The sequence below is a fragment of the Acartia tonsa genome, chromosome 8 (genome assembly GCF_053477335.1).
Source record: "Acartia tonsa isolate MP-2025a chromosome 8, ASM5347733v1, whole genome shotgun sequence".
NCBI classification, from domain to species: Eukaryota; Metazoa; Arthropoda; class Copepoda; order Calanoida; family Acartiidae; genus Acartia; species Acartia tonsa.
The window spans coordinates 6,389,389-6,414,977 of record NC_137267.1 but is presented as its reverse complement, the minus strand read 5'-3'; the positions used below and the strand labels follow the sequence as shown (position 1 = coordinate 6,414,977).

Sequence of the window (25,589 nt, the reverse complement as noted above, 5' to 3'; positions counted from 1 at the left end):
CCTTAAAAATGTTTTTGCAATGTTAAGAGAGGGCGGGAGGGAACAACTGACTATAAATTCAACTTGTACTCAAAGATATTAAACATTTTGGGTAGTATCTTTCGTGACATTGCACTTTAAGGGGCGATTATTCGTATTTTCCACAGTAGGTTTTCTCCTATTTCTAGCACCTGCGGGGGGCTCTAACCCTGCGGGGCCAATTAACTAACCTAATATAACCTAAAATAACCTATAAAAAGCCATTTTAAAAATACGACAAATCGCCCCTTAAGGTGCGATGTCACGAAAGGGACTATTCCCAACATTTTTATCATTGATTGGCTAAAAAACTATATGTAGGTACTTTTATTGAATCTTGGATTTAATGGTTAAACGAGCAAATTCGTTACTTTTTCACCAACGATTTTAATCTACAGAAGGGTAAATTGTATGCATCATCAGTATGTATATAAATTCATCATCCATTGTCTTATCCATTCAGATTCCTGGTAATATTAATTTCAAACGCGCAAAAAATTATTACAGCCTACAGGGCAAGCGTATCCTTTTCCTACTTTGCATAAACCTTTGCTATTTAGTTTATATCCAACAAAATTATATATGTAATTAAACTATTCTAAATTTAATTAAATTTGTATTCTATTTTCTTTCTGATAAAATGTCAAACTAAGAATTTCATTGAGTAGTTGTACTAATTATAAAAATAACTTACCGCTTTCGAAAGAACCTCTTCGCGGCTGCAGATATGCGGCTTGTTACCGCGCTCCCGATCCACAAGAATGCCGTAAATATCCGGCGGCGAGATTTCAGTGATCCGCCCCGGATAGAAATGCCCGCCGACCCGCGTTAGAATCCGCTGGCCGTCGCGTAGTTTGGTCTCCGTCAGTTCGCTAGTTTTCATCAGCGCCTCAATGTCGGCCCAATCATATTCAACGGGTTCCTCCTTAACGTTGTCGCGGTGCTCATTTTCATCGTCTTCAATCTCCATCTTAACGTTGGCGGCTGTGGTGCCGGGCTCTTGCTTAATGCTGCGGCCGGAGGACGGCGTTGGCGTGCGGTCCATGATCTCCATGACGACATAATCGTTACCGCCGTCGCGCACGCGCACTTTTTGCCGCTTCTTGTCTTTGGACCGCTTCTTTTTCTTCTCTTTGTCCCGTTTCTTATCCTAGAAAATATTTTTTTATTAGTCAAAGGCATTTTGTATTATTTTACTACTTGTTTAATTAAGTAACTGGACAGAGTGTCTCAAAAGTCAGCCATATGACGTCATAAAAATGAGGGATTAGCCATCTCTTTTCTATCCCACTTCTCCTCTAATCTCCCTCATTTTTATGACGTCACATGGCTGATTTTTGAGACACTTTGTCCCGTTACCTAATTAATACATGTGGTACAAGAAAAACATTAAGAACAACGGTAGAAAGAAATCAATTTATAACCAATATTAAGAAAAATGTGCAATATAGCCTAGAAAATTTATTACAACTCCAAAATTGGCTCCTAGAAAAGTTAAAGGGAATTTTAAAGAAAAAAATTGCTATATGCACAGCGCCCCCCTTGGTTATTTACCCTATCCCTATAATTGATAAATATTTATTTATAAAATTAAACTAGCGGCTACGAATCTAGCATCCAGGGGCTCTATATTCAAAAAGGGGAGGAAAAATAGCCTAAAACCATCCCACGACTTAAAAAAAAATAGCCTAAACTCATCACAGGACCTATGTGAAGCTTACTTGAATTAGAGAACCCAATCATTTAAGTAGTCATTGAGATCTTAAGCTTCAGACAATAAAAACTTACTCCTTTAAATAATAGGATAACTAAGAATTTACCTTCTTATGTTCCTTATAAGATTTGATATCACAATCTTCATTTTCTTCGCTATATTCACTCTTCACCTAAAAATAGGGAAGCCAAATTTTAGTTGGTTTAATGCTGGGGAATGCAAAAGAGGGAGGGGGGTTATCAATCCCCTGGTAAAAAAAGGGGGAATGGACACAATTCCAAGATGACCAAACTCACCTACACCCATCTATACGGGGGGAGAGGGGGGGGGTTGAATTAAAATGAAAATATTAGCAGACCCATCCTAGCAAAAACATGTGAACTGCTTTAATATTAGTTAAAGATTAACTAAGAATCTCTTTCAAGTGCCTATAAAATAAATGACGTCATATAATACAAATGACCAATGATATGTCAATACACAGACTAATTTACCAATGGCAGACCGGTATAAATTTTTATTTTTAACTGACCAATGGTAGGCCAGTATGACGTCATCTTTTATAGGAACTTTATTAACTTCTATGTTTTTTCTGTATCAAATAAGAATTCTTTTTCTAAATTAAACAAACAATCACCTTGACTAAATCCTTCCTATCCTCCAAATGATAACAGTTTGATATCTGGTTGTCTGCGGGGATGTCAGAGTAGTGGTGCAGCTTCATCCTCTTGTGCTTCTTCACCTTAACATATTTGTGTGGTAAGGTATCAAATGCCTTGTTTAAGTCTAGACTACATAAATGTGAAATAATAATTTTCTGCTTACAAATCTTAAGCTGAGGAGGATTCGTAAAAAAAGTATGGTGAGGCAAAATTGTTTTTGTAAAAAAAATCCTTAAAAATGTACCAAAATGAAATAAAATAATAGAAGGGTTATTAACAAAAGGTTTCATTTAATTTTTGTAGATTTTTTATGTGATTTTGGAGGATTTTTCACAAAAATAATTTTGCCTCACCAGCAATGCAGCGACCCTAATTTTTTTTAGGAATCCACCCCTGGTTAAAAATGACCGGTAAAGCTATTTATAGCATCTTATTGGACATCCACATATAAAGACATTTTACAAAATTATAGAACTATCAGTCTCATTATAGAATCAATAACAAATCTATCAAATGCATTTAAGTCGAAATAATATAATGCATTATAAAATGTTTAGAGGATAGGTTTACTATTGTGAAATGTAACAAAGACAATTATATCCAAAAGTAGCATTGATACAAAGTGGCATACCGTCGTGAACGTATGAGAATAACCTATAGAGTAGCAGCACCACAAACGTATAAACTTGAAAGTTGATTAAAGTCCCTCCACAGATTAAGACGTCATACGATAGAATAACCAATGAGAGGCCAGCATACACTTTACCATTGATCAATTACAGTGTATACTGGCCTCTCATTGGCTATTCTATCGTATGACGTCATAATCATCTTCATAATAAACTTACCCTATATTCTACCAAATTTTCATCTCTGGAGTTAGTCTCCCCCCTGTGTGTGTAACTGTTCTCCTGGTCAGAGTAATGGTGGTGGGACGAGGATTTGCTGCGGTGGTGATGAGATTTGTCCTGAAATAATTAGATAATTGTAGAGTTGTTGTGCTGTTCAATCAAAGGTTTTCATAATTGGGGTCATGGAAAGAAAACGAAGTTGCGGGTTTTATCGTATAATTAAAGGTTATTTTATGTTAGGTAAGGTTAAGTAAATGGTAATGATTACCCCGCAGGGGTTAGAAATAGGAAAAAAGGTACTGTGAAAATACGACGAAACCTGCAACTTCGTTTTCTTTCCATGATCCAATATTTATAATATTAGAGCAAAGGACGTTGCTTCATATTTATGTATATATTGCATATTGTATACAAATGCAGGGGCCGTTATTCAGCAAATTAATTTCATTTGAAATTGCTTAAAATTTTTATAATTTTTTAAATATTTAAATCACTTGTTTTGTGTTGTGACTAAAGGGAAGTCGGCAAGAAGTGAGGAGAAGAAGGAAAAAGGTTGTGGTGAACTTTTCAATTAGAATTGTTTGTCCGAATCCTAAACCCTTGTCCCTGTTATAAATGTTCATTACTGCATCCAAAAGAGCCCTATCTACAAGCTATTTTAGAGATCTTTTTTCAAAGTCATATTATCCAACTTTCAATACTGATATAATTAAATATAAAAAATTTATAATACTGTTGTACAATTACATGATATCAACATAAACATCAGTTTTATTTTAAGCACATGGCTATAAATACCTATAAATGCCACTTTCACCTAATTTTACGTTTTAAATTGAATGTCAACATGAAGGGTCCCAGTTAAACTTGTTATACTAGAAATGTAAAATGTCTACCTTGTGCTTTTTGTGTTCCTTTTTCTTCGACCTTCTCCGCTCTTCACTGCTGCTAAAGACATCATCATCACTAGTTATTTTGGCTTCATACGACTTAGAACTTATTATATATTTCTCATACTTTGGTTTCTTTTTCGGGTGCATATACTCGATGGTTGCATCGTAGACGGGGCTTTCATTGCCATACTCGTCGCTGCGCTGGCTCTGGTTGTTCTTGCGTTTGAACACCTTTGCCACCTCGGGCTTGTGCGCGTGATCGCCGTTAATCAGAACATCGTTATCGTCTTGCTTCATATCGTTATCCGTCGGCGGGAACTCGTGCTCTTTAGGTTCGGGTTTGATAATACCGGGCGATAACGGCTCCCCGCCGTTTGTTGAGGATAACCGCAATAGGTTTGCAAACGGCGTGGGACGATCAATCTTGACGCGTAGCACAGAACTTGATACAGGTGTCGCCGATAGCCGGGAATCCGAGCTGATACCGCCGCTACCCATAGGATTGTTGTTACCGCCGACGCCATTTTGTTTAAACCGGTTTCCGAGGTAGGATTTCTTAAATTTTGCAAATGTTTCATCAAATGAGGAGACAGTCGGTGGGGAGGGTGTTGTAACTGGCCGTAATTCAGCTTTAGACGCCGGCGATGATAACGGTGAATTGTTATTTTCAACATTTTCTGCTGTGCACGCGTTTTCAATGGCGGCTTGTACCGTCGCCATGGCTTCAATACTATTTTTGCGCGATTTCGGCGATTTTGTGGGGGTCGTTGTGGCGCTTGCAGAGCGGCCGTTGCTGTTCTTGTGATCGCTGGATGATCGTTTGTACGCTGGAGGCGGCGGCTTTTTGCGGTCCTTTCGGGATTCCAGCATGTACAGCTCACGATACTTTTCCCTAAACAAAAAATAATCTTTAATATTTTTAATTTATGTTTATAATTTTTTGAATTAATAACGTTTTTTGTATAGAATAAGTTGTATAGAATTCAATATTGGAAAAATTACTTTAGTTTTTCTATAAAAGTACAATTGTAATTATGATGAGTAAGAAATTTTTACTAGCAAAGCTTTTGTATAATTGTGGTCTATCTTATCGTTAATTTAGGCATATTAAAATTGGCCTAATGATTTAAATTTTTGTAAATGATTCAATAATAGTTAGGTACAGCTATAAAGTAATGCAACTCTATAATCGTTACCAGTAAGTCCGGACATTTAAATTTGTTTTCACAACAGTTTTATGCGTGATATAATTATCCTATTTATCTGATTTTTTGAACAATGACTCCTAGGACAACAAGGTATACTAAGTCAAGAAATGAAAGCATAACCTTAAACAGTATACTGTAACTAAACAAATTTGAAGCCCATTTATATACAATTTTGTCTAGACTTATAGATTCATATTCTGCTTCATAAGTTCTGATTCTACAAGTGTTACTGGATATTTATGGATATTTTTAGAACTTCTTAAAAAATATAATATAATAATAAGCAAAGTAAAGACATACATTTACTTTAGTTGAACTTTTTATTAGATTGTTTATTTTATCTTTAAAATCCGTCAAAGGCCAAGAAGTTTTCTTTGCTGTGCATTTGAAAATAAGTAATTTTTAAATATAGTAGTAAGTACGTATTTTGATTAACAATGGATATATTATCACTTGGATGTTACACTATACATATATTCATATCCTCTGATAAAGTGAAACTCGCAGCGAGCTAAACTAAGGATAACTCTCATGCATCTCCATTACCCAATCCCCTCTACTCCTACTGGATGAACGAACTGACCAATAAATGAGTTACATGTTAGCAACCTAGATTAAAGACAATTTTTATCCCGTCTTAATATCCATGTAATATTCTATATCCATTGGATTAGGAGTTTGTTAGACACTTTAAAATAATGAAGTTGCAACTTAAACAGTTTAAATTGGTTTATCTCAGAAATAATGGTATAAATCAACAAACAAGAAATAATGGTATATATAAACAATAAAAAAATATTAAAATTAAAGCAACACGCCCATAGACAATATTTTATGAAAAAAAAGAACAATAAACTGTTATATTAGAATTATTTTAAAAAGTAGAAAACACGAAACCTTGTCTTACTAAATTAGGGCCTTAGAAGCAGCGCTATAAAAATTGTAATTCTTAGGAATCTGAAGGGATAGGCCAATGGCCGATAAGTTGATGAACATCTACAATGATTGTACACAAAATTACCCTTTCTGTAGATAACAATTAGTTGCTGAAACGTATAGACACTCAGGTTAATGAAGCAACCAAACAAAATTCATCAGAATTCAGTCCCCAAAAGTATTCGCTATTATAAAACTTTGAGGACTAGTGTAATGAAAAGCCCAATGTCCCCTCCTCGTTGGTAATTCCCCAAATTTGATGTTTTGTTTATCTGCTTTAAAAATCAAAGGTCATCTAAGAAGAAACTAGTCTACAAAAAAAGATTTGAATTAGTAATCCCTAATAACATGTTATATTTATAAAGATATTTTAATCTATTATTATTTGTCATGAGTTTTATTTTTTAAACAATTACTTGTACTTTATTTTAATCAAAAATTTCCACTAAAGATATAGGTATGGTAGCGGGACAAAGTGTCTCAAAAATCAGCAATGTGACGTCATAAAAATGAGGGAGATGGGATTTGGGAAAGAAAACACATAAAAAAAGATGGATAATCCCTCATTTTTATGACGTCAAATGGCTGAATTTTTTAGACACTTTGTATGTTACAATTATGAGATCGGATTTTAACTTAACAAGGATGACAACATCCATAAAAGCGAAGCAATAAAACGGTAGGACAAACGGACATTAACACTTGTATAGTGTTAGAACTTAATTATCATAATATAAATTTATAAGAGTCAAAGCAAAATTGGAAGTAAATTTGTTGAAAAACTGCTTGATACAGGATAATTTTTATGGACATACTTACATTTTTAGGACTTGATTATAGAGTTGCTTCGCTTATTACATTATACTTTGTTGTCCCAGGAATCAATATACCAAAAATCAGATCAATCCGATAATTAGATCACATAAAAATTTGTTGTTAAAAAAGTGAAAAAATCAACATGTTTAAAATGAACGTACGGACATTTTGGTAATGATTATAGAGTTGCTACGCTTTCTAAATCGTACCTAACTACTACAGGAATGGCCATGCAAAGTTTGAAATCGATAGGACAATTCTAACATGCCTAAATTAATGGAAAAAGCTATCCGTTACGGACGTACGGACGGACGGACCGACCTTAATTATAGAAAAGCTTCGCTTTTAATAATTGGTGGATTTTTTATTGATTTTTAAATTATTAAATTATTCAATTATGTTGCAATTTATATCAGAAGTGATTAAATTAATTATGCTATAAAAATCAAAAGATAAATTTAATTTATATTATATTCTTTGTTAGCGTAGGATGTAATTATTTTAATGCTTACTATTTTTTGTTTTATGGATTTTTAAAAGCGAAGCTTTTTTATGCTGAAACTTCAAATGTTCCAAGAAAATATACATTACTGTTTTTAATCAAACTTGTTGCTTGGCAAAGGGATAAGACAAGTGCCAATAAATTAAAGTAAATACATACCCAATGGTGATACACAAAATTACTGTAGATTACAATTAGTGGTTGAAACGTGTGAACACTCAATTTAATGAACCAACCAACTAAAGTCCCCAAAGGTGTTGAGCTAACGAATAAGAAAAGTTTTGGAACTAGTGTAATAAACAGCACAATGTCCCCTCCCCCCCCCCTGATTTGCTACAGTGACCATATGAAACTCCATGCAAATGTGAAAATATGCAGATTTAAATGGACACTTATAACATAGTGCATGTTTTTATATCTTAGAAACTAATTATATAATACATAATTATTTAAGTTTTTCTATTCTAATGATCAATATTGTCATTTTGAAACAAGTTTTATGTTTTCAAAGATAATTAATTAGAACATTTTTATTTGGATATTTAAAAAAAACAAGGACAATTATGTAGCGTAGTAATAACAAGATGGAAACTGTAAAATATTGGAAATATTAAGAAAAAGTAATGATTAAAAGAAAAACCTAATAAGAATCCAAAGTTTATTATTTCCAGTATGGCTTCAAATCCGATTAATATCCGCTGGATTAGAACCGGTTTTATACAATACTGAAAAATCGTGTATTGCATCGTATTACAGACAATGTTTCACGAATATTAAAATAAAAATCATAAAAAATATTTCCAATTTTGTAGATTTCCTTTAATATAAAGTGGTAAGGATTTTTTTTGTCTGTAGCTCGATAACTACTAAACCGATTGAGTTCTCAATATTATAGAAGCTTCTAACTGGTCCCTGGATGGTTTTAGGCTATTTCATTTTTATATCTAAGTTTGGTTTTAGGCTATTTGCCTGCTTTCTTTACTCCTTCGAATACAGAGCTCCTATCTGCTAGGAACGCCGCCGCAAGTATTATACAAAGAAATAAGATTTCTTGTCCGTCGCTCAAGAATTCAATAACTAATAAACTGATCCAGTTCTCCTTTTTATGGAAGCTTCACATCGGTCCTTGGATGAGTTTACCTGTATTTTTTCTGGATATCTGCCATGTCCAGCCGCATGGAAATCTCCCAGGCCTCCATTTCATCCAGGTCCATACCTTTCACTGGACTTCCACTATACCTGGATAAATAGAAGGATAGATAGATTAATTCAACAAGTAAAGTGATTGACAGCTTATGGAGGGATGGGTAGGTAGATGGATAGATTTGAAGATGACCAGATAGATTGAAGGTTGACTGAGTTTATTGATAGATGGATGCCTAGATAGATAGAAAAAAAATAGATTTTCAATATGGCTTCGAAAGTTCGTAACCAAATGATATCCGCTAAATTAGAACAGCCATGCTGAAAAAGCGGAGATGTGTCTATAATACGATGCGTTAAATAACTAAAGTATTTGTATACGAATGGCTAAATAAACTAATAGATAAATTAATAAATAATCTATTAATAGTTAAAGATTAGATGCAATTATGTAGGTAAATAATTGATAAATTAATACAAAAAAAAGATTATTTGATATAGAAATAGATATTTGCAATTGTATAATGTTTTTGTGTACAATACTAAATTTTTCCTTCGATGAACTGAAATTTAATTTCCAAATGTGTACACAGTTTCCTCGGTGTTTCCTCATCCTATCTCAATATTTACTACTAGGAACTTCAAACTTTAAAAAAATCAAAATTTGAATGTATATACGATTTATACATTTTACATTCAAATTTTAATTTTTCAAATTTTGATTTTTTTGAAGTTTGAAGCTTTTAAAGCTAGTAGTAAATATTGAGATAGGATGAGGAAACACTGAGGAAACTGTGTACACATTCGGAAATAAAATTTTAGTTCATCTTTCCTTCAATATATACCAAGCTTCTCTATAACTAGATTGTGCCCAACTGTCCATTAAAGTTAATTTAACTTTTAGTTTTGTTTGTTATGATGCAATATAGAAAAAAATAGCACCAAAAGTAAACCATTCGCTTAAAATTTAATTTTTAAATATTTGTTTAGATCTTCTCTCGGGAGGGTGGAGTTACCCTGCCCATATGGTTATAAACCTTCCCTGAACCTATAAGAAGCTTTGATGCAAAGGGGAACCATATCAGTTCAGCAGTTAGTGAGATCCTTCGATACAGACAAAAAAAGCTTACTACTTTGTATAATAGAATAGCTTTAATAAAATTTATGAAATTACACATATATGTAAATATATTTTAAGCGAATTTATACACCTTTTTAGGAGACGATATTACTTTTAAATCTTAGTCAAAAAAGTCTTAGTTTCATATTATCAATCAAAACAATGTTAGTCGTTATTACTGCGCTACTTAAAGACTTCATTGTTCTTGTTTTACATCAAAGGATGAGAGAGAGAGAGAGAAAGAGAGAGAGAAAGAGAGAGAGAAAGAAAGAGAGAAAGAGAAAGAGAGAGAGAAAGGGAGAGAGAGAGAGAGAGATAGAGAGAAGGAGAGAGAGAGATAAGGAAAATATTTTAGATTCCAGAAATGATTTCTTCCAGTGATCTGCAGCCGCACACAGCCAGCCGCATTTTTAAGATTCGCATTCTATTTACAGCTGATAATTATATCCATAGCCGTACTATTTTTGACATTTTGCATCCGAAGACCCCAAAACATAGTTTTTTTACGTTAGCAGCTACCCTTTTGCTGGAACGCCATTGGCAGCAAAATAACTTTTTCTTTAAATCTTTTTAAAAACAGCAGCACCAGCCGCGATTTTCATCTGCGACTGCAAAACCGCCCAAAAATATTAGCTGCCGAACCCTATCTCTTTTAACACAATTGAATTTTGGGCAACTATTTCTTGGTAGACACGTACTTGGAATTACAAATAGGTAAACTAGGACATGATCATTCAATAGTATCAGGTATCAAATTTTTTTTAAGCGAAGCTTTTCTATTATTAGGGTCGGTCTGTCCGTACGTCCGTCACAGAGAGTTAGCTCTTTTCGTTAACTTAAACAGGTTAGAATTTTCTATCGATTTCAAACTTTGCATGATGATACCAGAATGTCCGTACGTCCATTTGAAACATGTTGATTTGTATGTTAAAACTATCCGATTCTGCTGATTTTTTAAAAACTGATTCCTATTACAACAAGGTACAATGTTATAAGCGAAGCATCTCTATAAACAAGTCCCAAAAATATAAGTATGTCCTTAAACAGTATCATCTATTTATGCAGTTTTGCAACAAATTTTCTTACAATATTGTTTGTACTGATGCATTAATATTCTGCTAATTCAGTTCTTACAATCTACAAGTGTTAATGTTCGTTTGTCCTTCAACTTTAGAGCTTCGCTTTTATGGATGTTGTCATCCTTTATAAAATTTAAAAAAAGGAAAAAAAATAATGGTTTATTTTTTAAGGGATTGATTTTGAATACTGTATTAGTTTCTTTGCTTATGACAATTACAGCTTTCAATGTATATTAGGTTACAGGAAAACAATATTCTTTTTATAAAGAAAATTATTTTTTTCCTTTTCGTTTTCATTTGATATTTATTATTACTCTGTCATGTTAGTAGAAAATTTAATTACTGACTCTTTATTTTCTGTAATCTAATTTAGTAATACCTCAAATAATGTTCATAGTTATTTAAAACATCGTATCATAGACAGCTTTCCACGGAAATTAAAATAAAAAAATATAAGATTAAAATCAGTTATTTTAGCCCCTAAAGGCTGAAGGTCCGTGTAACAAAATTTATAATAATATTATGTTTTTTATTTCGATATTTGTGGAAAATTGGCTGTAATACGATGATATACATTAGTTTTTAGTATGGCTGAGAACCAGTTCTTATCAAGCGGATAAATCCATTTCAAAGCCAGATTGAAAATTTGTATTGCATCGTACTAAAGACAGCTTTCCACGGATATTAGAATGAAAATTATAAGATTGAAAACACACCTGTAGGGGCTAGTGCCATTGGTGGCCCTGTAGGGGCTTGTACCAGATTTGAACGGACTGCCAGCGCTTAACCTTCCAGGGCTGTGGCCTTCGGACGACCGAGATGATCGTCGCTCGATAAACTCCCTGAAAAAATAACATTATTAGAATATCAAAAGGTATTTTCATAGATAATTTTCCTGTCCTTTAAATAACCACTTATATTATTTTTTATTGTTTTTTCTAAAGCGAAGCTTTTCCATAATTAGGGTCGGTCCGTACGTCCGTCTGGAAGGGAAAACTTTTTTTACATTCATTTACGCATGTTAGAATTGTCCTATCGTTTTTAAACTTTGCATGGTGATTCGTGTAATAGTCAGTACGATTAAAAACGCGTGTTAATGTTCGTTTGTACTACCATTTCAGAGTTTCGCTTTTATGGATGTTTTTATTCTTGTTTTATTAATAACAATTATAGCAAATACAAATATTGTACAATGTGATACAGAAAGCTGGAAAATGTTTTAAAAATGCGCATTTTTAGATAGTTAGTTAGAGGCAAACCGAATCTTTAGTAGCTGTGTACATAATATTCGAAGATGATTAAAGTCCCTCAACAGATTATGACGTCATATGATAGAATAGCCAGAGAGAGGCCAGTATACACTGTATTTGACCAATGGTAAAATTGATGCTGGCCTTTCATTTTTTATTTTATCGTATGACGCCTTTATCTGTTGAGGGACTTTAATCATCTTCATAATATTCACTAATCATTTAAATTTAATGGCAATAATTCACATTTTTCAAGCAATTAAGTTTTCAAAAGATGAGCTTTAAATTATCATGTTTATTAGGCATTAAATCTCTTAACTGGTATTGGACATAATTATGGACAGAAAAAAAATGCGCAGTAATTTTTAAAACCAAATTACGTCATATTTCTATTGCGACAATATTTTTGTTGTAAACAAGGATGAAAACATCAGCAAAAGTATATTTTTAGTTAATTTTAATTTTCAAATTCCCATCTTTTATCACTTTAATTGAAGGGCAGGTTTGTTTATTGTTAGGTTAGTCTCTCCTACAAGATGAACGAACTGACCAATAAATGAGTTTCATACAAGCAAGCTAAATTGACGAAATTGAAAAAAAATTGTCAATAAATCCACGTATATCCTATATCCATTCTTTTGTAACTAACTCATTGAGTAGCTGCGCTACGAAAATAGGCGATAGTGCTATAAATGGTGGAACCCATTTTGAACACTTTAAGATGTTAAAAATATTACTACTTATCATAGTGCATATCGATTGGTGTTCAAGAATTTCTGCCAAAACGCTATGATAGCAACCCCAATAAACCTTCTTATTTTTTGCTTTCTTTGCTATTTATCTTTTATATGTAATTATACTTTTTGGATCTACTGCAGTTCACGGTAAAATATTGCTGGTAACGCAATTTTCCAAAAATCTATGAATTTTAAAGGCTGCTAGCTGCCAAACGGCTGAGCGTACAGATCATGCCCGCACACTGTTTTAAGCGGCATAAGAAGGCCTACAAATAATCTGGAATAGCCATAAATCAAGAATGAATAATTATCTCGCAGTGCACAGAAATGCGCGAAAAAGACCTATTTTACGCGTTTTTTCTTCAGTGAAGCTTTCCCTGTGCATCATTTAATCTTGGCTATTCCAGATTATTTGTAGGCCTTCTTATGCCGCTTAAAATGGTGTGCGGGTATAATCTGTACGTTCAGCCGTTTGGCAGCTAGCATCCTTTAAAATTCATAGATTTTTGAAAAATTGCGTTACCAGCAATATTTTACCGTGAACTGCAGTAGATCCTACTTTTTAAATTGATATTTGCAGATACCTTTTTTTGCAAGTAAGGGCGTTATCCTCTTAGAATTTTTTTTTCAATTTTGAAAATATGAGTATACCCCCCCCACCCCCCCGACAGAGAACAACTATTTTAGGTTAGGTTATAGGCTAGGGAGCCGAGCGCTGCGGCTAGGCAGTCACGGGGGCCGAGTGCTGCGGCTAGGCAGGCAAGGGAGCCGAGCGCTGCGGCCAGAGTTCATAGTTTTGTCAGAGAGGGGGGGGGGGGGAAGCTACTCAAATTTTAATAATTGAAAAAAATTAAGGATATTACCCAAATAAGATATTTTCGTGAATGTGATAAAACGGCTATCAATTGACAGCTGTAAGCAGTATAAAGACCAGTATTTTATTAAACAATTTTGGGACCAGAGATGATGTAGTTTCTTCAAATACACCAATACCCAAAGTTTTATAAAAATGTTATCTGATTTGTTTGCTCAAAAACTTTGGGTACTTCTATTAAGTTTTAATTTGTTTGTTCCAAACAATAAGTGTTTTTAACCGATGATTTAATCTACAGAAGGGTTTATTTTGTTTTTCATTATTGAGGACGTTTATGAAATTGACCAAACATTTATAAAAAACCTTACTACTTTATATTATAGATAGTCCTTTATCTGTATTAGTGACAGCTAAAAAGACTTATGAGTGGTTTAATCAAAATTTAATGGGGTTTGCAAAAGTGATTTAGACAAATTAGAAGCATTTAAGGCTTACTAATGCTCTTATTTCAATTTTTGCAGCTGCCTTATGATTGCAGGGCGTAGTAGATGACATTTAGATACAACAAACCTCAGTTGTGCGATTTGTTAATAGTCAATGTGTAATTTGACCCTTCCTATGTTTAGAATAAAATAAAATGATATTCCTTTTGATAGACAGACATCAGGGAAACTTGATCCCCTGCTGATCTTTGAATTAAGCGTCTTAAATTACAGCTAAAGAATATTATAAACAAGGATGACAACATCCATAAAAGCGAAGCACTGAAACGGTAGGACAAACGGACATTAACACTTGTATAGTATCTGAACTGAAAAATCGGAACAAAAATGTATAAATGTCGAATCAAAATTGTAGGTAAATTTGTTGAAAAACTGCTTAAAATTGGATAATGTTTATGGACATACTTACATTTTTGGACTTGATTATAGAGTTGCTTCGCTTATAATATTGTTCTTTGTTGTCCCAGGAATCAATATACTAAAAATCAGATCAAACGAATAATTAAAACACTTGAAAATTTGTTGTTAAAAAAGTAGAAAAATCAACATGTTTAAAATGGACGTACGGACATTCTGGTAATGATTATAGAGTTGCTACGCTTTCTAAATCGTACCCAACTATTACAGGAATCATCATACAAAGTTTGAAATCGATAGGACAATTCTAACATGCCTAAATTAACGAATAAAAGCTATCTATCTCGGACGGACGGACGGACGGACGGACGTACGGACGGACGGACGGACCGACCCTAATTATAGAAAAGCTTCGCTTTTAAAAATGACTAGTAAATGTCTGAAACTTGATTACTATGATTAACTTTAAACATGACTGTTTAAGTATTCTGGCTCATTATTTACTGTATTGGTATTTGAATAGTATGTTTCCCGGTGTGGATTCGAACCCTTATCCTTTCTTTTCCTTATCCCATAGGGCTACGAAGGTGACGCTTATTTTCATAAGAGCGCTTGGCATCCCAAACAAAAGAAGAGCGCTTAAAATAAACAACGCTTCCTTTTGCTTTGTTATCCCATGAGGCACGGAGCTTCTGTGTATGAAAAATCATGTTTTGAAAGAAAATGTGTTGTTATCCGTGCTGATATACCTCGAATGCTTCCCTGCTTGTCATGTTCAACGATTTGGTAAATATTTATTTCTTCTTTAAGCCTTAAAATTAAGAATGGAATGATATTTTCAAAGGAAGCAAATTAATTTTCTTATTTTTTCATTAAATAGACCAAGTAATTGATTTATTTTATATTTTATTTTATAGTTATTTAAAATGATTCTAACTAAAAATTATCAATTCGTATTATGTTTTTGATTTAATTTTTGAAGATTTAGGTTTAATTTTTTATTCGCTTTTTATAAATTTATTGCAAATCACAAAACCTCATTCTTTAGACAATAAGATTTTTATAAGTTTTGATAACATTTTAATATATCTGTATTAATTTTGTTATTTTTGTTTCAGTGCCCACTGTTTCATGGTGGTATTGTCAATAAATACACCATTTGTAACTGCACTTGCGTTTGTTCATGCGGGAAGTAGTGAGGATAATTGTGCTTCTGCACTTTAAGATCTCGTATATGGCCACGTCAGCCCGTGTACCGAAACAATTTCGAAAAATATATTTTTCTGCATGAGGTTTCAGATTTTGAAAATGCCTTTTTTTCATTGTGAAAACACCACAGTGAGAAAATGCGCAAAAAATCGGACTTTAAGATTAAGACTTCTAATATCATCCCATTTCTACATAAATTTGCGCAGTGTATTTCTATTTTGTGTGTGTTTGTGTGTCTGTATTTGTGCTTGTGTGTATGTGTGTGTGTGTGTTTGTGTGTGCATGTGTATGTGTAAGTAGGATATAAATCAACTAAAGTTTGCCCAAACGTCAACTCTAATGAATTAATTAAGAAATATTTGGTGCAGCAGTTTTATACCATATATTTAATACAGGGATAAGGGATAGGAAACCTAGCCAAAAGTTAGGTCCCGGCCTAGTTTCTAAAGGGATATTGCAACTTTTACCATTTCCTAATTAAATGACGCCATTAGTGGCAGCTCCTAATTTGGGAGACATCATAAAAAAACATCATAACGTGATTTTAACAAAAGCCATTAATATATTTGTTTTAATAAGTTCTATTTTTATTTTAGACTAGCTACCTGAATTTTATTCTATACTTCATATTCTTAACGCTTATTTAGCTATTTCATTAGAGTTGATAACGAACTACTGCACCATCCCATAACTGGTTTTTTAGGCCTAGGCTTGAAATAGGCCTGAAATAGTATTCTCTTACATTTCCCATCCCTTATTCCTGATTTAATATGGTTAGGCAGATTTAAAAAGTAATTACTATTTAGAATATCAGACCAAAAACACCAAAGATATGGGGAAAATGTGCAAATAGCCAAAAACCTGATAAAAAGCAGTCCGACCGCAATGGATTTTAATTTTTTAATTATGGGAATGTAAATCTTAAATAGAAGCCGAGAAAGTCAAATTCCCCAACTTCATCTTTTATGGATAGATGGACGGACGGACAGTTTGAATTGTATAGTAACTTAACTACTAAAACAAAGCTATAAAACTTATTATTGATGAATTAGATATTACTAATTTTCCCAACCCAAATAAATGTAATATCTTGTGTATGAAGAGTTTTTTTGCTTTGTCAACAATACTGAACTTAGCTAACAAGAACAATCACATGTAACAGAGGAAGTTTAATTTTAAACAAAACGATTTTTCACGATTTGCTGCTCTATGAATACAAGGGCAATTGAAATCAAGAAAAAAATCTTCGCATATTATTTTGGAAAGTTAACCTATACCTATGCGAAGGGCCCTTTAACTATTTAACCTAACCTAAACTAACCTAAGCATCAAATATAAGGTTTTAAAAAAATGCTGAAATTTCTGGGAGAAATAAAGGATTATGAATTTAATTTAGCTACTTTATTCATACTCTAGCCCTGAAAGAATTATTCAGTGGATTATAATAGTGTCAAAATACCTATGAACAGCCGGGCCTTCAAGATCTATAACATCATATTATTAAAGTAGGAAAAATGGTTACTTTACCCTGATAATATACTGTTATGTTTTGGTGTGAAAAAAGCAATCAAAATAATCTTAAATGTCAAGTATGCACATTAGAAATAATCCAGGAAATACCAAGCATTTTTTCTGGAGCACAGCTACTCTAAATATTGTGCATGCTTTTTCTTTAGTACACCAAGAGATCACTGGTGGCCATTCTCACTTTTAAAATTTCAATTCAAAAATATTTTTTTGATGGGAATAAATTTTTTCTAGGGCCGATTTCTCTTGGGAGGATGGTGGAAATATACCCCAAAATATTCATAAACCTCCCCATGTCGATTCTGTGGTTAGTGAGATCCTAAGGTAAACACAGACATACAAAGATCATGTTACTTTTTTTTTATAATGATGCTAGCATTCTTTAATGAAGCACATAAAAAAACTTGAGTGGTCTTTATTGGGCCTATTAAATAATTCTTAACTCATAAAACATTTTTTATGGTTGTGAAATAAATGCAATTCAATTCATGCTTCATCAATTTATATTAGTTAAATATATGATTATTAATTTGGCAGCTGCTCTATAACTTTTGTCACTTCCGTTAATCCGTGAGATTAAGATAAAAATAGAGACTTTAAACTTCTTGGACCTTGATTATTGAATTATCTCAATCATTGGGCTGTTTACTACACTAGTCCCCAAAGTTTAATAATAAAGTTTTCTTTTTAGTTGGCTTTACAACTTTTGGGCCTTTGATTGGTTGGTTCATTAAGTTAAGTGTTTAAACGTTTCAACTACTATTTGTAATCTACAGAATGGCTAATTTGGTGTGTAATCATTGGGGACTTACATAAATTTATCGGCCATTGTCTTATCCCTTTAGAATCCTGACTATATTCATTGCTGCGTTACTTTTGGACATTGTATCATTTTCGAATGATTAATTTTTCCATTTTATTTTATTTATTGTTTGATCATTATTATTACGTAATCCCAATTTTCTATTTTTGTTTAATTGCGAAGAAATACAAACTTATTTTTGCAAGTAAAGTGGCAGAAAAAAAGTTGCAAATCATGAAATCAAAATGTCTTTTGATATTTTGTCCCAAAGAAGGCAAGGGGGGAGGGGACATTGGGTTGTTTATGAGACTAATCCCCAAAGTTGTATAATTACATTTTCTTGTTCGTGCTCAACAACGTATTGGACTTAGTTGAATTTTGATTGGTTGGTGCATTATATTGCGAGTCCAAACGTTTCAATTTACAGAAAGGGGAATTTTGTGTTTTAACATTGGGGATGTTTATCAATTGATCGGCCATTGTCTTATCCCTTTAGATCCCTGTAAAGCAGTACACATTTTTCGTAGATAATTTTTTAAACTCTAACCATGCGTGGCTCCTAAACCTTACTGAAACGTTCTTTTTAATAGTTTGTTTGTGATCCTTAAAGCAAGTTTTAGTTAATTGCTGAAGCTCAATTCAAAAGAAAATAAAAGCAGAATTAATGCTCCAAATTTGACTTAATTTTGATCAATTATCTTGGGTCCTAATATAATCTAGGGACATAATTCTATGGGTTTGGGGCGCAGCAATGCAAAGCTGGATCTTTCAATCATTTCAATGGTGCGCCAATTCGGGGTGCCCCAAATTTCAGCCAATCACAGCGCGGCATTTCGTAAAATGCTGTGCTCTCATTGGTGGAAAGTAGGCTCACCCCGATTTGGCGCACCATTGAAATAATTTAAAGATCCAGCTCAAGACACTTTTGGTTACCAGGGATCTAAGGGATAAGACAATGACCGATAAATTTATGTACATCCCTATGATGATAAATAAAGTTACCCCTTCTTTAGTACAATTAGTGGTTGAAACGTTTGGACATTCAACTTAATAAGCCAACGAATCAAAATACAAGAGAACTCCCCAAAGATGTTAAGCAAACGAATAAGAAAACAATGTCCCCTCCCTCCCTGGTTAGTACGTTACTAAGCAAAGATTGAGATCAATTTATCCCTATTCGACATTTTTGGCACAACAAACCCCCGTCTTTTCTTCACCTTTGATAAATCAACACAAGGACTTTTCATCTAAGGTTAGAAAAAAACTGGAAAAAAACAAAATTTTATACATTGAAAAAGGAACTGTAATAAAATTTAAAAATTAAAGACTTTGGTGAAGCATTCTTAAATGGAGAACTCAATCGGCTAATCATTACATAAAATTATTAGAATCAACTTTAAGTACAAGATCCTTGCACAAATTACAAGCTTTGCCCAATCTTTTCATAAACTCGGGCCAATTGCTTAGTTTCTGATATATCGCTTTGCACTACATAAATATTAGTTTTTGAATGATTATAACAAAAAAAATATAGCATTGAAAAGCCTCTAAGGGAAGTGTGAATAAGATTTGCGCGCTTTTTGCGTCAATTTACTATTTAAACTTTAAAGGATGTTTTTTTTTAAGGAAAAACTGAATCATGTAAGCTAAAGAGTAGGTTATAAATATAACATTAAACATTTATTCCAAAATAAAATTAGACAGTAAACAAAAACGTGAAAAATCAAATAAAGATATATTTTGTTTTTGTTTGTGTGTGTGTTTGTTTGTGTGTGTGTGTGTGCATGTGTGTGGGTGTATGTGTGTGTGTGTTAGTACTTATGATAAGAAAATTGATATTAATGTTTTATTTTCTTTATAACATCAACAATATAAAAAGGATCAGATTCAAAATAAGCCCTTAGACTTTGGGTTTAACCTAAAGCAAATATAAAAATAAAAGAAAATTATTTACTTTAGAAAAATGGCTTTTTCTCGATTTATTTTGTAAGTCCTAATGTGAATAAAAGCATGGAAAAACTTTTTATTTCTGAAGATAAAAATTGTAAGTTGAAAAGTTTGGGCACTTTGTGTTATAAAACTTTGGGTAGCATTGTAATTTCCTCCGTATCTGGATTTAAGTAATGTATATATGCATGTTTTTGTGTCTACATCTTAAAGTAAACTCCCAAAAACGGCGCGAAACATCGGTCAGCAATAAAATAAGATTTAAAGCCATTTCAAAATATTTATTGAACTAAAAGTAGATCATAAATGATACTAGGTATTAATTGATTTTATTGTATGTTACATTTAGCTTTTCTTTGCTAAACCAACATGGTACCCCCCCCCCCCCCCCCTCCATGGATCTAAAGAGATAAGACAATGGACATTAAATTGATATTCATCCTCAATGATGATACACAAATTATCCCTTCTGTAGATTACATCTAGTGGTTGAAACGTTTGGACATTCAACTTCATGAACCAACCAATAAAGTCCCCAAAGTTGTTAGGCCAACAAAATAGGAATAAGTTTCTATAAAACTTTGGGGACCAGTGTAATAAACATCCAAATGTCCACTCCCTCCCCCGTCCATAGTATCCTTAGACAAAAAGTTTGGCTGATATGTTAACTTGATACCTTTTTCTTACAACTCCCGTATTATTGGACAACTTTTTATCAACATGTAAAAAACTAGGTCTAGACTATTTTTTGTGCAACGCTAGGCGGGTCCACTTTTTGTTCAGTTTTATATCAGAATGTCAATAATTGTTAGAGTTTCATTTAACATTTAGTTATTTTTAAATTTAGTTATAAAGGGTTTTCCACGTATAGTAAAATATAATAAGATTAGTTTCAATTTTATTATTTGTGGAAAATTGTTTATAAAATGAAACGTTACATGATTTTTAAGTATGGCTGAGATCCGGTTCTAATCCAGCGGATACCAATCGGTCTCAAAGCCATACTAGAAAAAAAGAATATACTCAACATTTCAATTAAGCCTATTTTTAGTATTTAATGACATCTTGACTTTAAAATAGCGTTTGACATGTCAACCACTTTAATCTTTATTTATTTAAACTATTCATGTTAATTGTAAATAAAACAAGGATGACAACATCCATAAAACGAAGCTCTAAAACGGTAGGACAAACGGACATTGACAATGTATAGTATCAGAACTGAATAACCTTTATATAAATGTATAAGAGTCGAAGCAAAATTGGAAGTAAATCTGTTGAAAAACTGCTTGATACAGGACATACTTACATTTTTAGGACTAGCTAGGAATTAGTATACCAAAAATAAGATCAATCGGATAATTAGATCACATAAAAATTTGTTGTTTAAAAAGCGAAAAAATCAACATGTTTAAAATGGACGTACGGATATTTTGGTAATGATTATAGAGTTGCTACGCTTTTTATATTGTACCTAACTAATACAGGAATCACCAGGCAAAGTTTGAGATCGATTGGACAATTCTAACATGGCTAAATTAACGAAAAAAGCTATCCTTTACAGACGGACGTACGGTCGGACGATCGGACGGACGGACCGACCCTAATTGTAGAAAAGCTTCGCTTTAAAAAAAACTTAATTCTTTATATATTAGAATGACAATTGGTTTGTGACAACTTTATTACATTGTTGATATGTAAAATGTAAATGTACTATGTTAATATAATAACAGCATAAAATTTATACAGGGCTATTCATGATTCATCTAATATTCCATTCATAACGACGACGTAAATACTATTTGTGTAACAAAGAAATTATAAAAGAGATTAATGCCCTCTGTATCATTCTCTTTGTTTTATTCCTACTATATATTTTATGTCAGCAGTAGCTACTATATAATTCACTTTATTTATATGTATACTAGCGACTACGCCCCTAAAGGCCTCTAGTTGGAGGGAGGGGGAGGAAGTCGACCCGCCTACTTACAATTGTAGTTTTTATTTTTAGAAGGGGGAATGTTCATTTTTTTCCAGGGGGATTTCTCTTGGAAGGGTGGTGCTACCCTCCCCTTAAATAGTTATAAACCTTACCAGTACCTATGAGAAGCTACCCTGTAAAGGAGAACCAAAACGGTTAAGCGGTTTGCACAATCCCTCGCTACAAAAAAAAATATTTCTACTTTATAGAATAGAGGATGTCTCAAGTTTTTATCATTGAAAATGAGATAAATAGGATAATTTCAAAATCGTACATATCTGTTATAGGCAATTCTTACATGTATGAATGTAAGTAATAGCTATCCAGTACGGGCAGATGGACGTACGGACGGATCTACCCTAATTGTAGATAAGCTTCGCTTTTAATAAATGTTAATATTATGTAAATGGTTTAAATCTATTTGTAAGCAAGCATACATATACCTAGTTAAATTTACTGCTAAACATAAAAGATAAAAAGTCAAACTTCATTATTGTACATAATACATTTGGGAGATTGACACTGCCCCCAAATAATAGTTATAAACCTTCAAATTACCTATGAGAAGCTTAACTGTAAAGGAGGACAGGTGCTTGCTTACGTGTGAAGACCGGAGCACCGAAACCCTCCCCCCCCCCGCTTAGTTTTGACAAAAATCAAAAATGAGGGGGGGGGGGAGTTTTTTAACCCCCCGCTTAGTTTTGACAAAAATCAAAAATAAGGGGGGGGTAGTTTTTCACCCCCACCCTTAATTTTGAAGAAAATCAAAATTAAGGGGGGGGGTAGTTTTTTCACTGTACAACACGCCAGAAAGTTGAGTGAGGTAAATCAAGTAAATCCAGTATACCAGAGGGGAAACCTTATTACAGGGATATTCATGTTTTGGGGCATAATTTTCTTATTTATTGACTGATTTTAGTAATTGATTTATCCCTGAACAGAAAATAAGGAGGAGGGGGGCCAGTAAAAGGTTTTAATTTTGCGCAAAATTAAAACCTTTTACTGGCCAAAGTTAATTAAGGAAATTATGCCCCAAAACATGAATATCCCTGTAATAAGGTTTCCCCTCTGGTATACTAGATTTTCTTGATTTACCTCACTCAACTTTCTGGCGTGTTGTACAGTGAAAAAACTACCCCCCCCCCCCTTATTTTTGATTTTCTTCAAAATTAAGGGGGGGGGGGGGGTTAAGTCTTTGCCTTGCTGAGCACTTTTCCTCCTTGCCGTTTTCCAGACATTAAAAAACTACCCCCCCCTTATTTTTGATTTTTGTCAAAACTAAGCGGGGGGGGGGGGGGGGGGTTTTCGGTGCTCCAGTCTACCACATGTAAGCAAGTACCGGAGGACATTATAGATTTAGCGGTTAGCGAGATCCTTCGCTACAGACAAAAAAAAGCTTACTAAATTGCTATTCTAATTATTATATTATGATATAAAGATATTATAAAGTTTGCAATATATAAAAATTATGTACAAAGCTTTTAACATATTTAGAATTCTTCTCTATAGATCTCTAATTAAATTATTTTTAAAAGCGAAGCTTTTCTATAATTAGGGTCGGTCCGTCCGTACGTCCGAACGTCCGTACGTCCGTCCGTCCGTCCGTAACGGATAGCTTTTTTCGTTAATTTAGACGTGTTAGAATTGTCCTATCGATTTCAAATTTTGCATGGTGATTCCATTAGTAGTTAGGTACGATTTAGAAAGCGTAGCAACTCTATAATCATTATCAAAATGTCCGTACGTCCATTTTAAACATGTTGATTTTTTTTCTTTTTTAAATAGCTTTTTTTCGTTAATTTAGGCATGTTAGAATTGTCCTATCGATTTCAAATTTTGCATGGTGATTCCTGTAATAGTGAGGTACAAGTTAGAAAGCGTAGCAACTCTATAATCATTACCAGAATGTTCGTACGTCCATTTTAAACATGTTGATTCTTTTACATTTTTAACAACAAATTTGTATGTGACCTAATCATCCGATTGGTCTGAATTTTGGTATACTGATTCCTGGGACAACAAAGTACATTATTATAAGCGAAGCAACTCTATAATCAAGTCCTAAAAATGTAAGTATGTCCATAATCATTATCCTGTACCAAGCAGTTTTTCAACAAATTTACTTTGCTTTGACTCAGATACATTCGCATTCTGATTATTCAGTTCTGACATTATAAAGTGTTAATGTCCGTTTGTCCTACCGTTTCAGAGCTTCGCTTTTATGGATGTTGTCATCCTTGTTTTTAAGCGAAGATTTTCTACAATTAGGGTCCGTCCGTCCGTACGTAACAGATAGCTTTTTTCGTTAATCTAGGCATGTTAGAATTGTCCTAACGATTTCAAACTTTGTATGATGATTCCTGTAGTAGTTAGGTACGACTTAGAAAGCGTATCAACTCTATACTCATTACCAGAATGTCCGTACGTTCATTTTAAAAATTTTGATTATTTACTTTTTTAACACAAATTTGTATGTGATATTATTATCTAATTGATCTGATTATTGAAATACTGATTCCTAGGACAACAAAGTACAATGTTCTAAAACAAGTACATCTATAATCAAGTCCTAAAAATGTAAGTATGTCCATAAACATTATCCTCTATTTTAGCAATTTTTAACAAACTAACTTATTATTTTTTCGACTTTTATACTTTTATAATCTGATTAAATGTTAATGTTCGTTAACTTCGCTTTTATGGTTGTTGTCATCCTTGTTTCTATTACGACAAACCCCAAACTGTCTAGATTTGAGCAAGACGATTCCAGTTACGTCATATACGTTTCGGGAAAGAAAAAGGGAAGGGGGAAGAAAATCCCTTCAAAAGAGGTGGGAATAAAGGGAAGAGATTTTCTTCCCCCCTTCCCTTTTTATATGACGTCATAGGAATCGTCTTGCTTAAATCTGGACAGTTTTGGTTTTGTCGTCTATTACAATTGCCTACTGTTTTGTACGCACTCCCTGACGGAGGTTTTACGTGGGCGATTTGAATGAATGCATGGATGAATGGGGGGGGTGGTCTGTTGTATAATAGAGGTGAGGGAGGAGGGGGGGGGGGTGGGTAACGGTTCCCAAGGGTTGGATGAGAAATAGGGGGGGGGGGGGGGGGTGATAGGAAGATAGTTGTAAACATGGGTATATAAAGAATTGGGAAGGTACAAACAAAGAAAAAGTTTGGATCCAATGAAGCAAATATATACAACATTAGGCTTATGTTTGCTACAGGACAAAGTTTCTAAAAAAGATAGTTAATGGCTGCAGACTCTTAAACCTTATACAAAAGTACCAGGATATCTTTGTGGATGTGAGTATGTCTGTCTGTCCCGAAGGATCTTGTTAACTGGTGTACCAATATGGTTCACCTTTGCAGTGTAGCATATTATTGTAGGTCCTGGGAAGGTTTTTAGCTATTTTGGGGGAGGTTACCAAAACACAAAAAAATCACACCAACCCCCCGTTCCCTTAAAAGTGCCCCTAGAAGCCTCCAGGTAGTTTAAAACATAATTTTAAAGTTTATT

General features: G+C 33.3%; 1 protein-coding gene across 2 annotated transcripts in view; it reads right to left on the bottom strand.

The window, feature by feature from the left end:
• Window positions 1-25,589, bottom strand: part of LOC145325878 (uncharacterized) — a 112,343-nt gene that overhangs the window by 33,003 nt on the left and 53,751 nt on the right. For both annotated transcript variants that reach the window (XM_080168855.1, XM_080168856.1), the window contains 7 exons: window positions 11,659-11,784; window positions 8,741-8,839; window positions 4,142-5,030; window positions 3,243-3,362; window positions 2,370-2,474; window positions 1,839-1,904; window positions 713-1,168 (listed from right to left, as the gene is read on the bottom strand). In XM_080168855.1, the coding sequence (XP_080024981.1) occupies window positions 713-1,168; window positions 1,839-1,904; window positions 2,370-2,474; window positions 3,243-3,362; window positions 4,142-5,030; window positions 8,741-8,839; window positions 11,659-11,784 (1,861 nt within the window). The remainder of the gene's footprint in view (window positions 1-712; window positions 1,169-1,838; window positions 1,905-2,369; window positions 2,475-3,242; window positions 3,363-4,141; window positions 5,031-8,740; window positions 8,840-11,658; window positions 11,785-25,589) is intronic.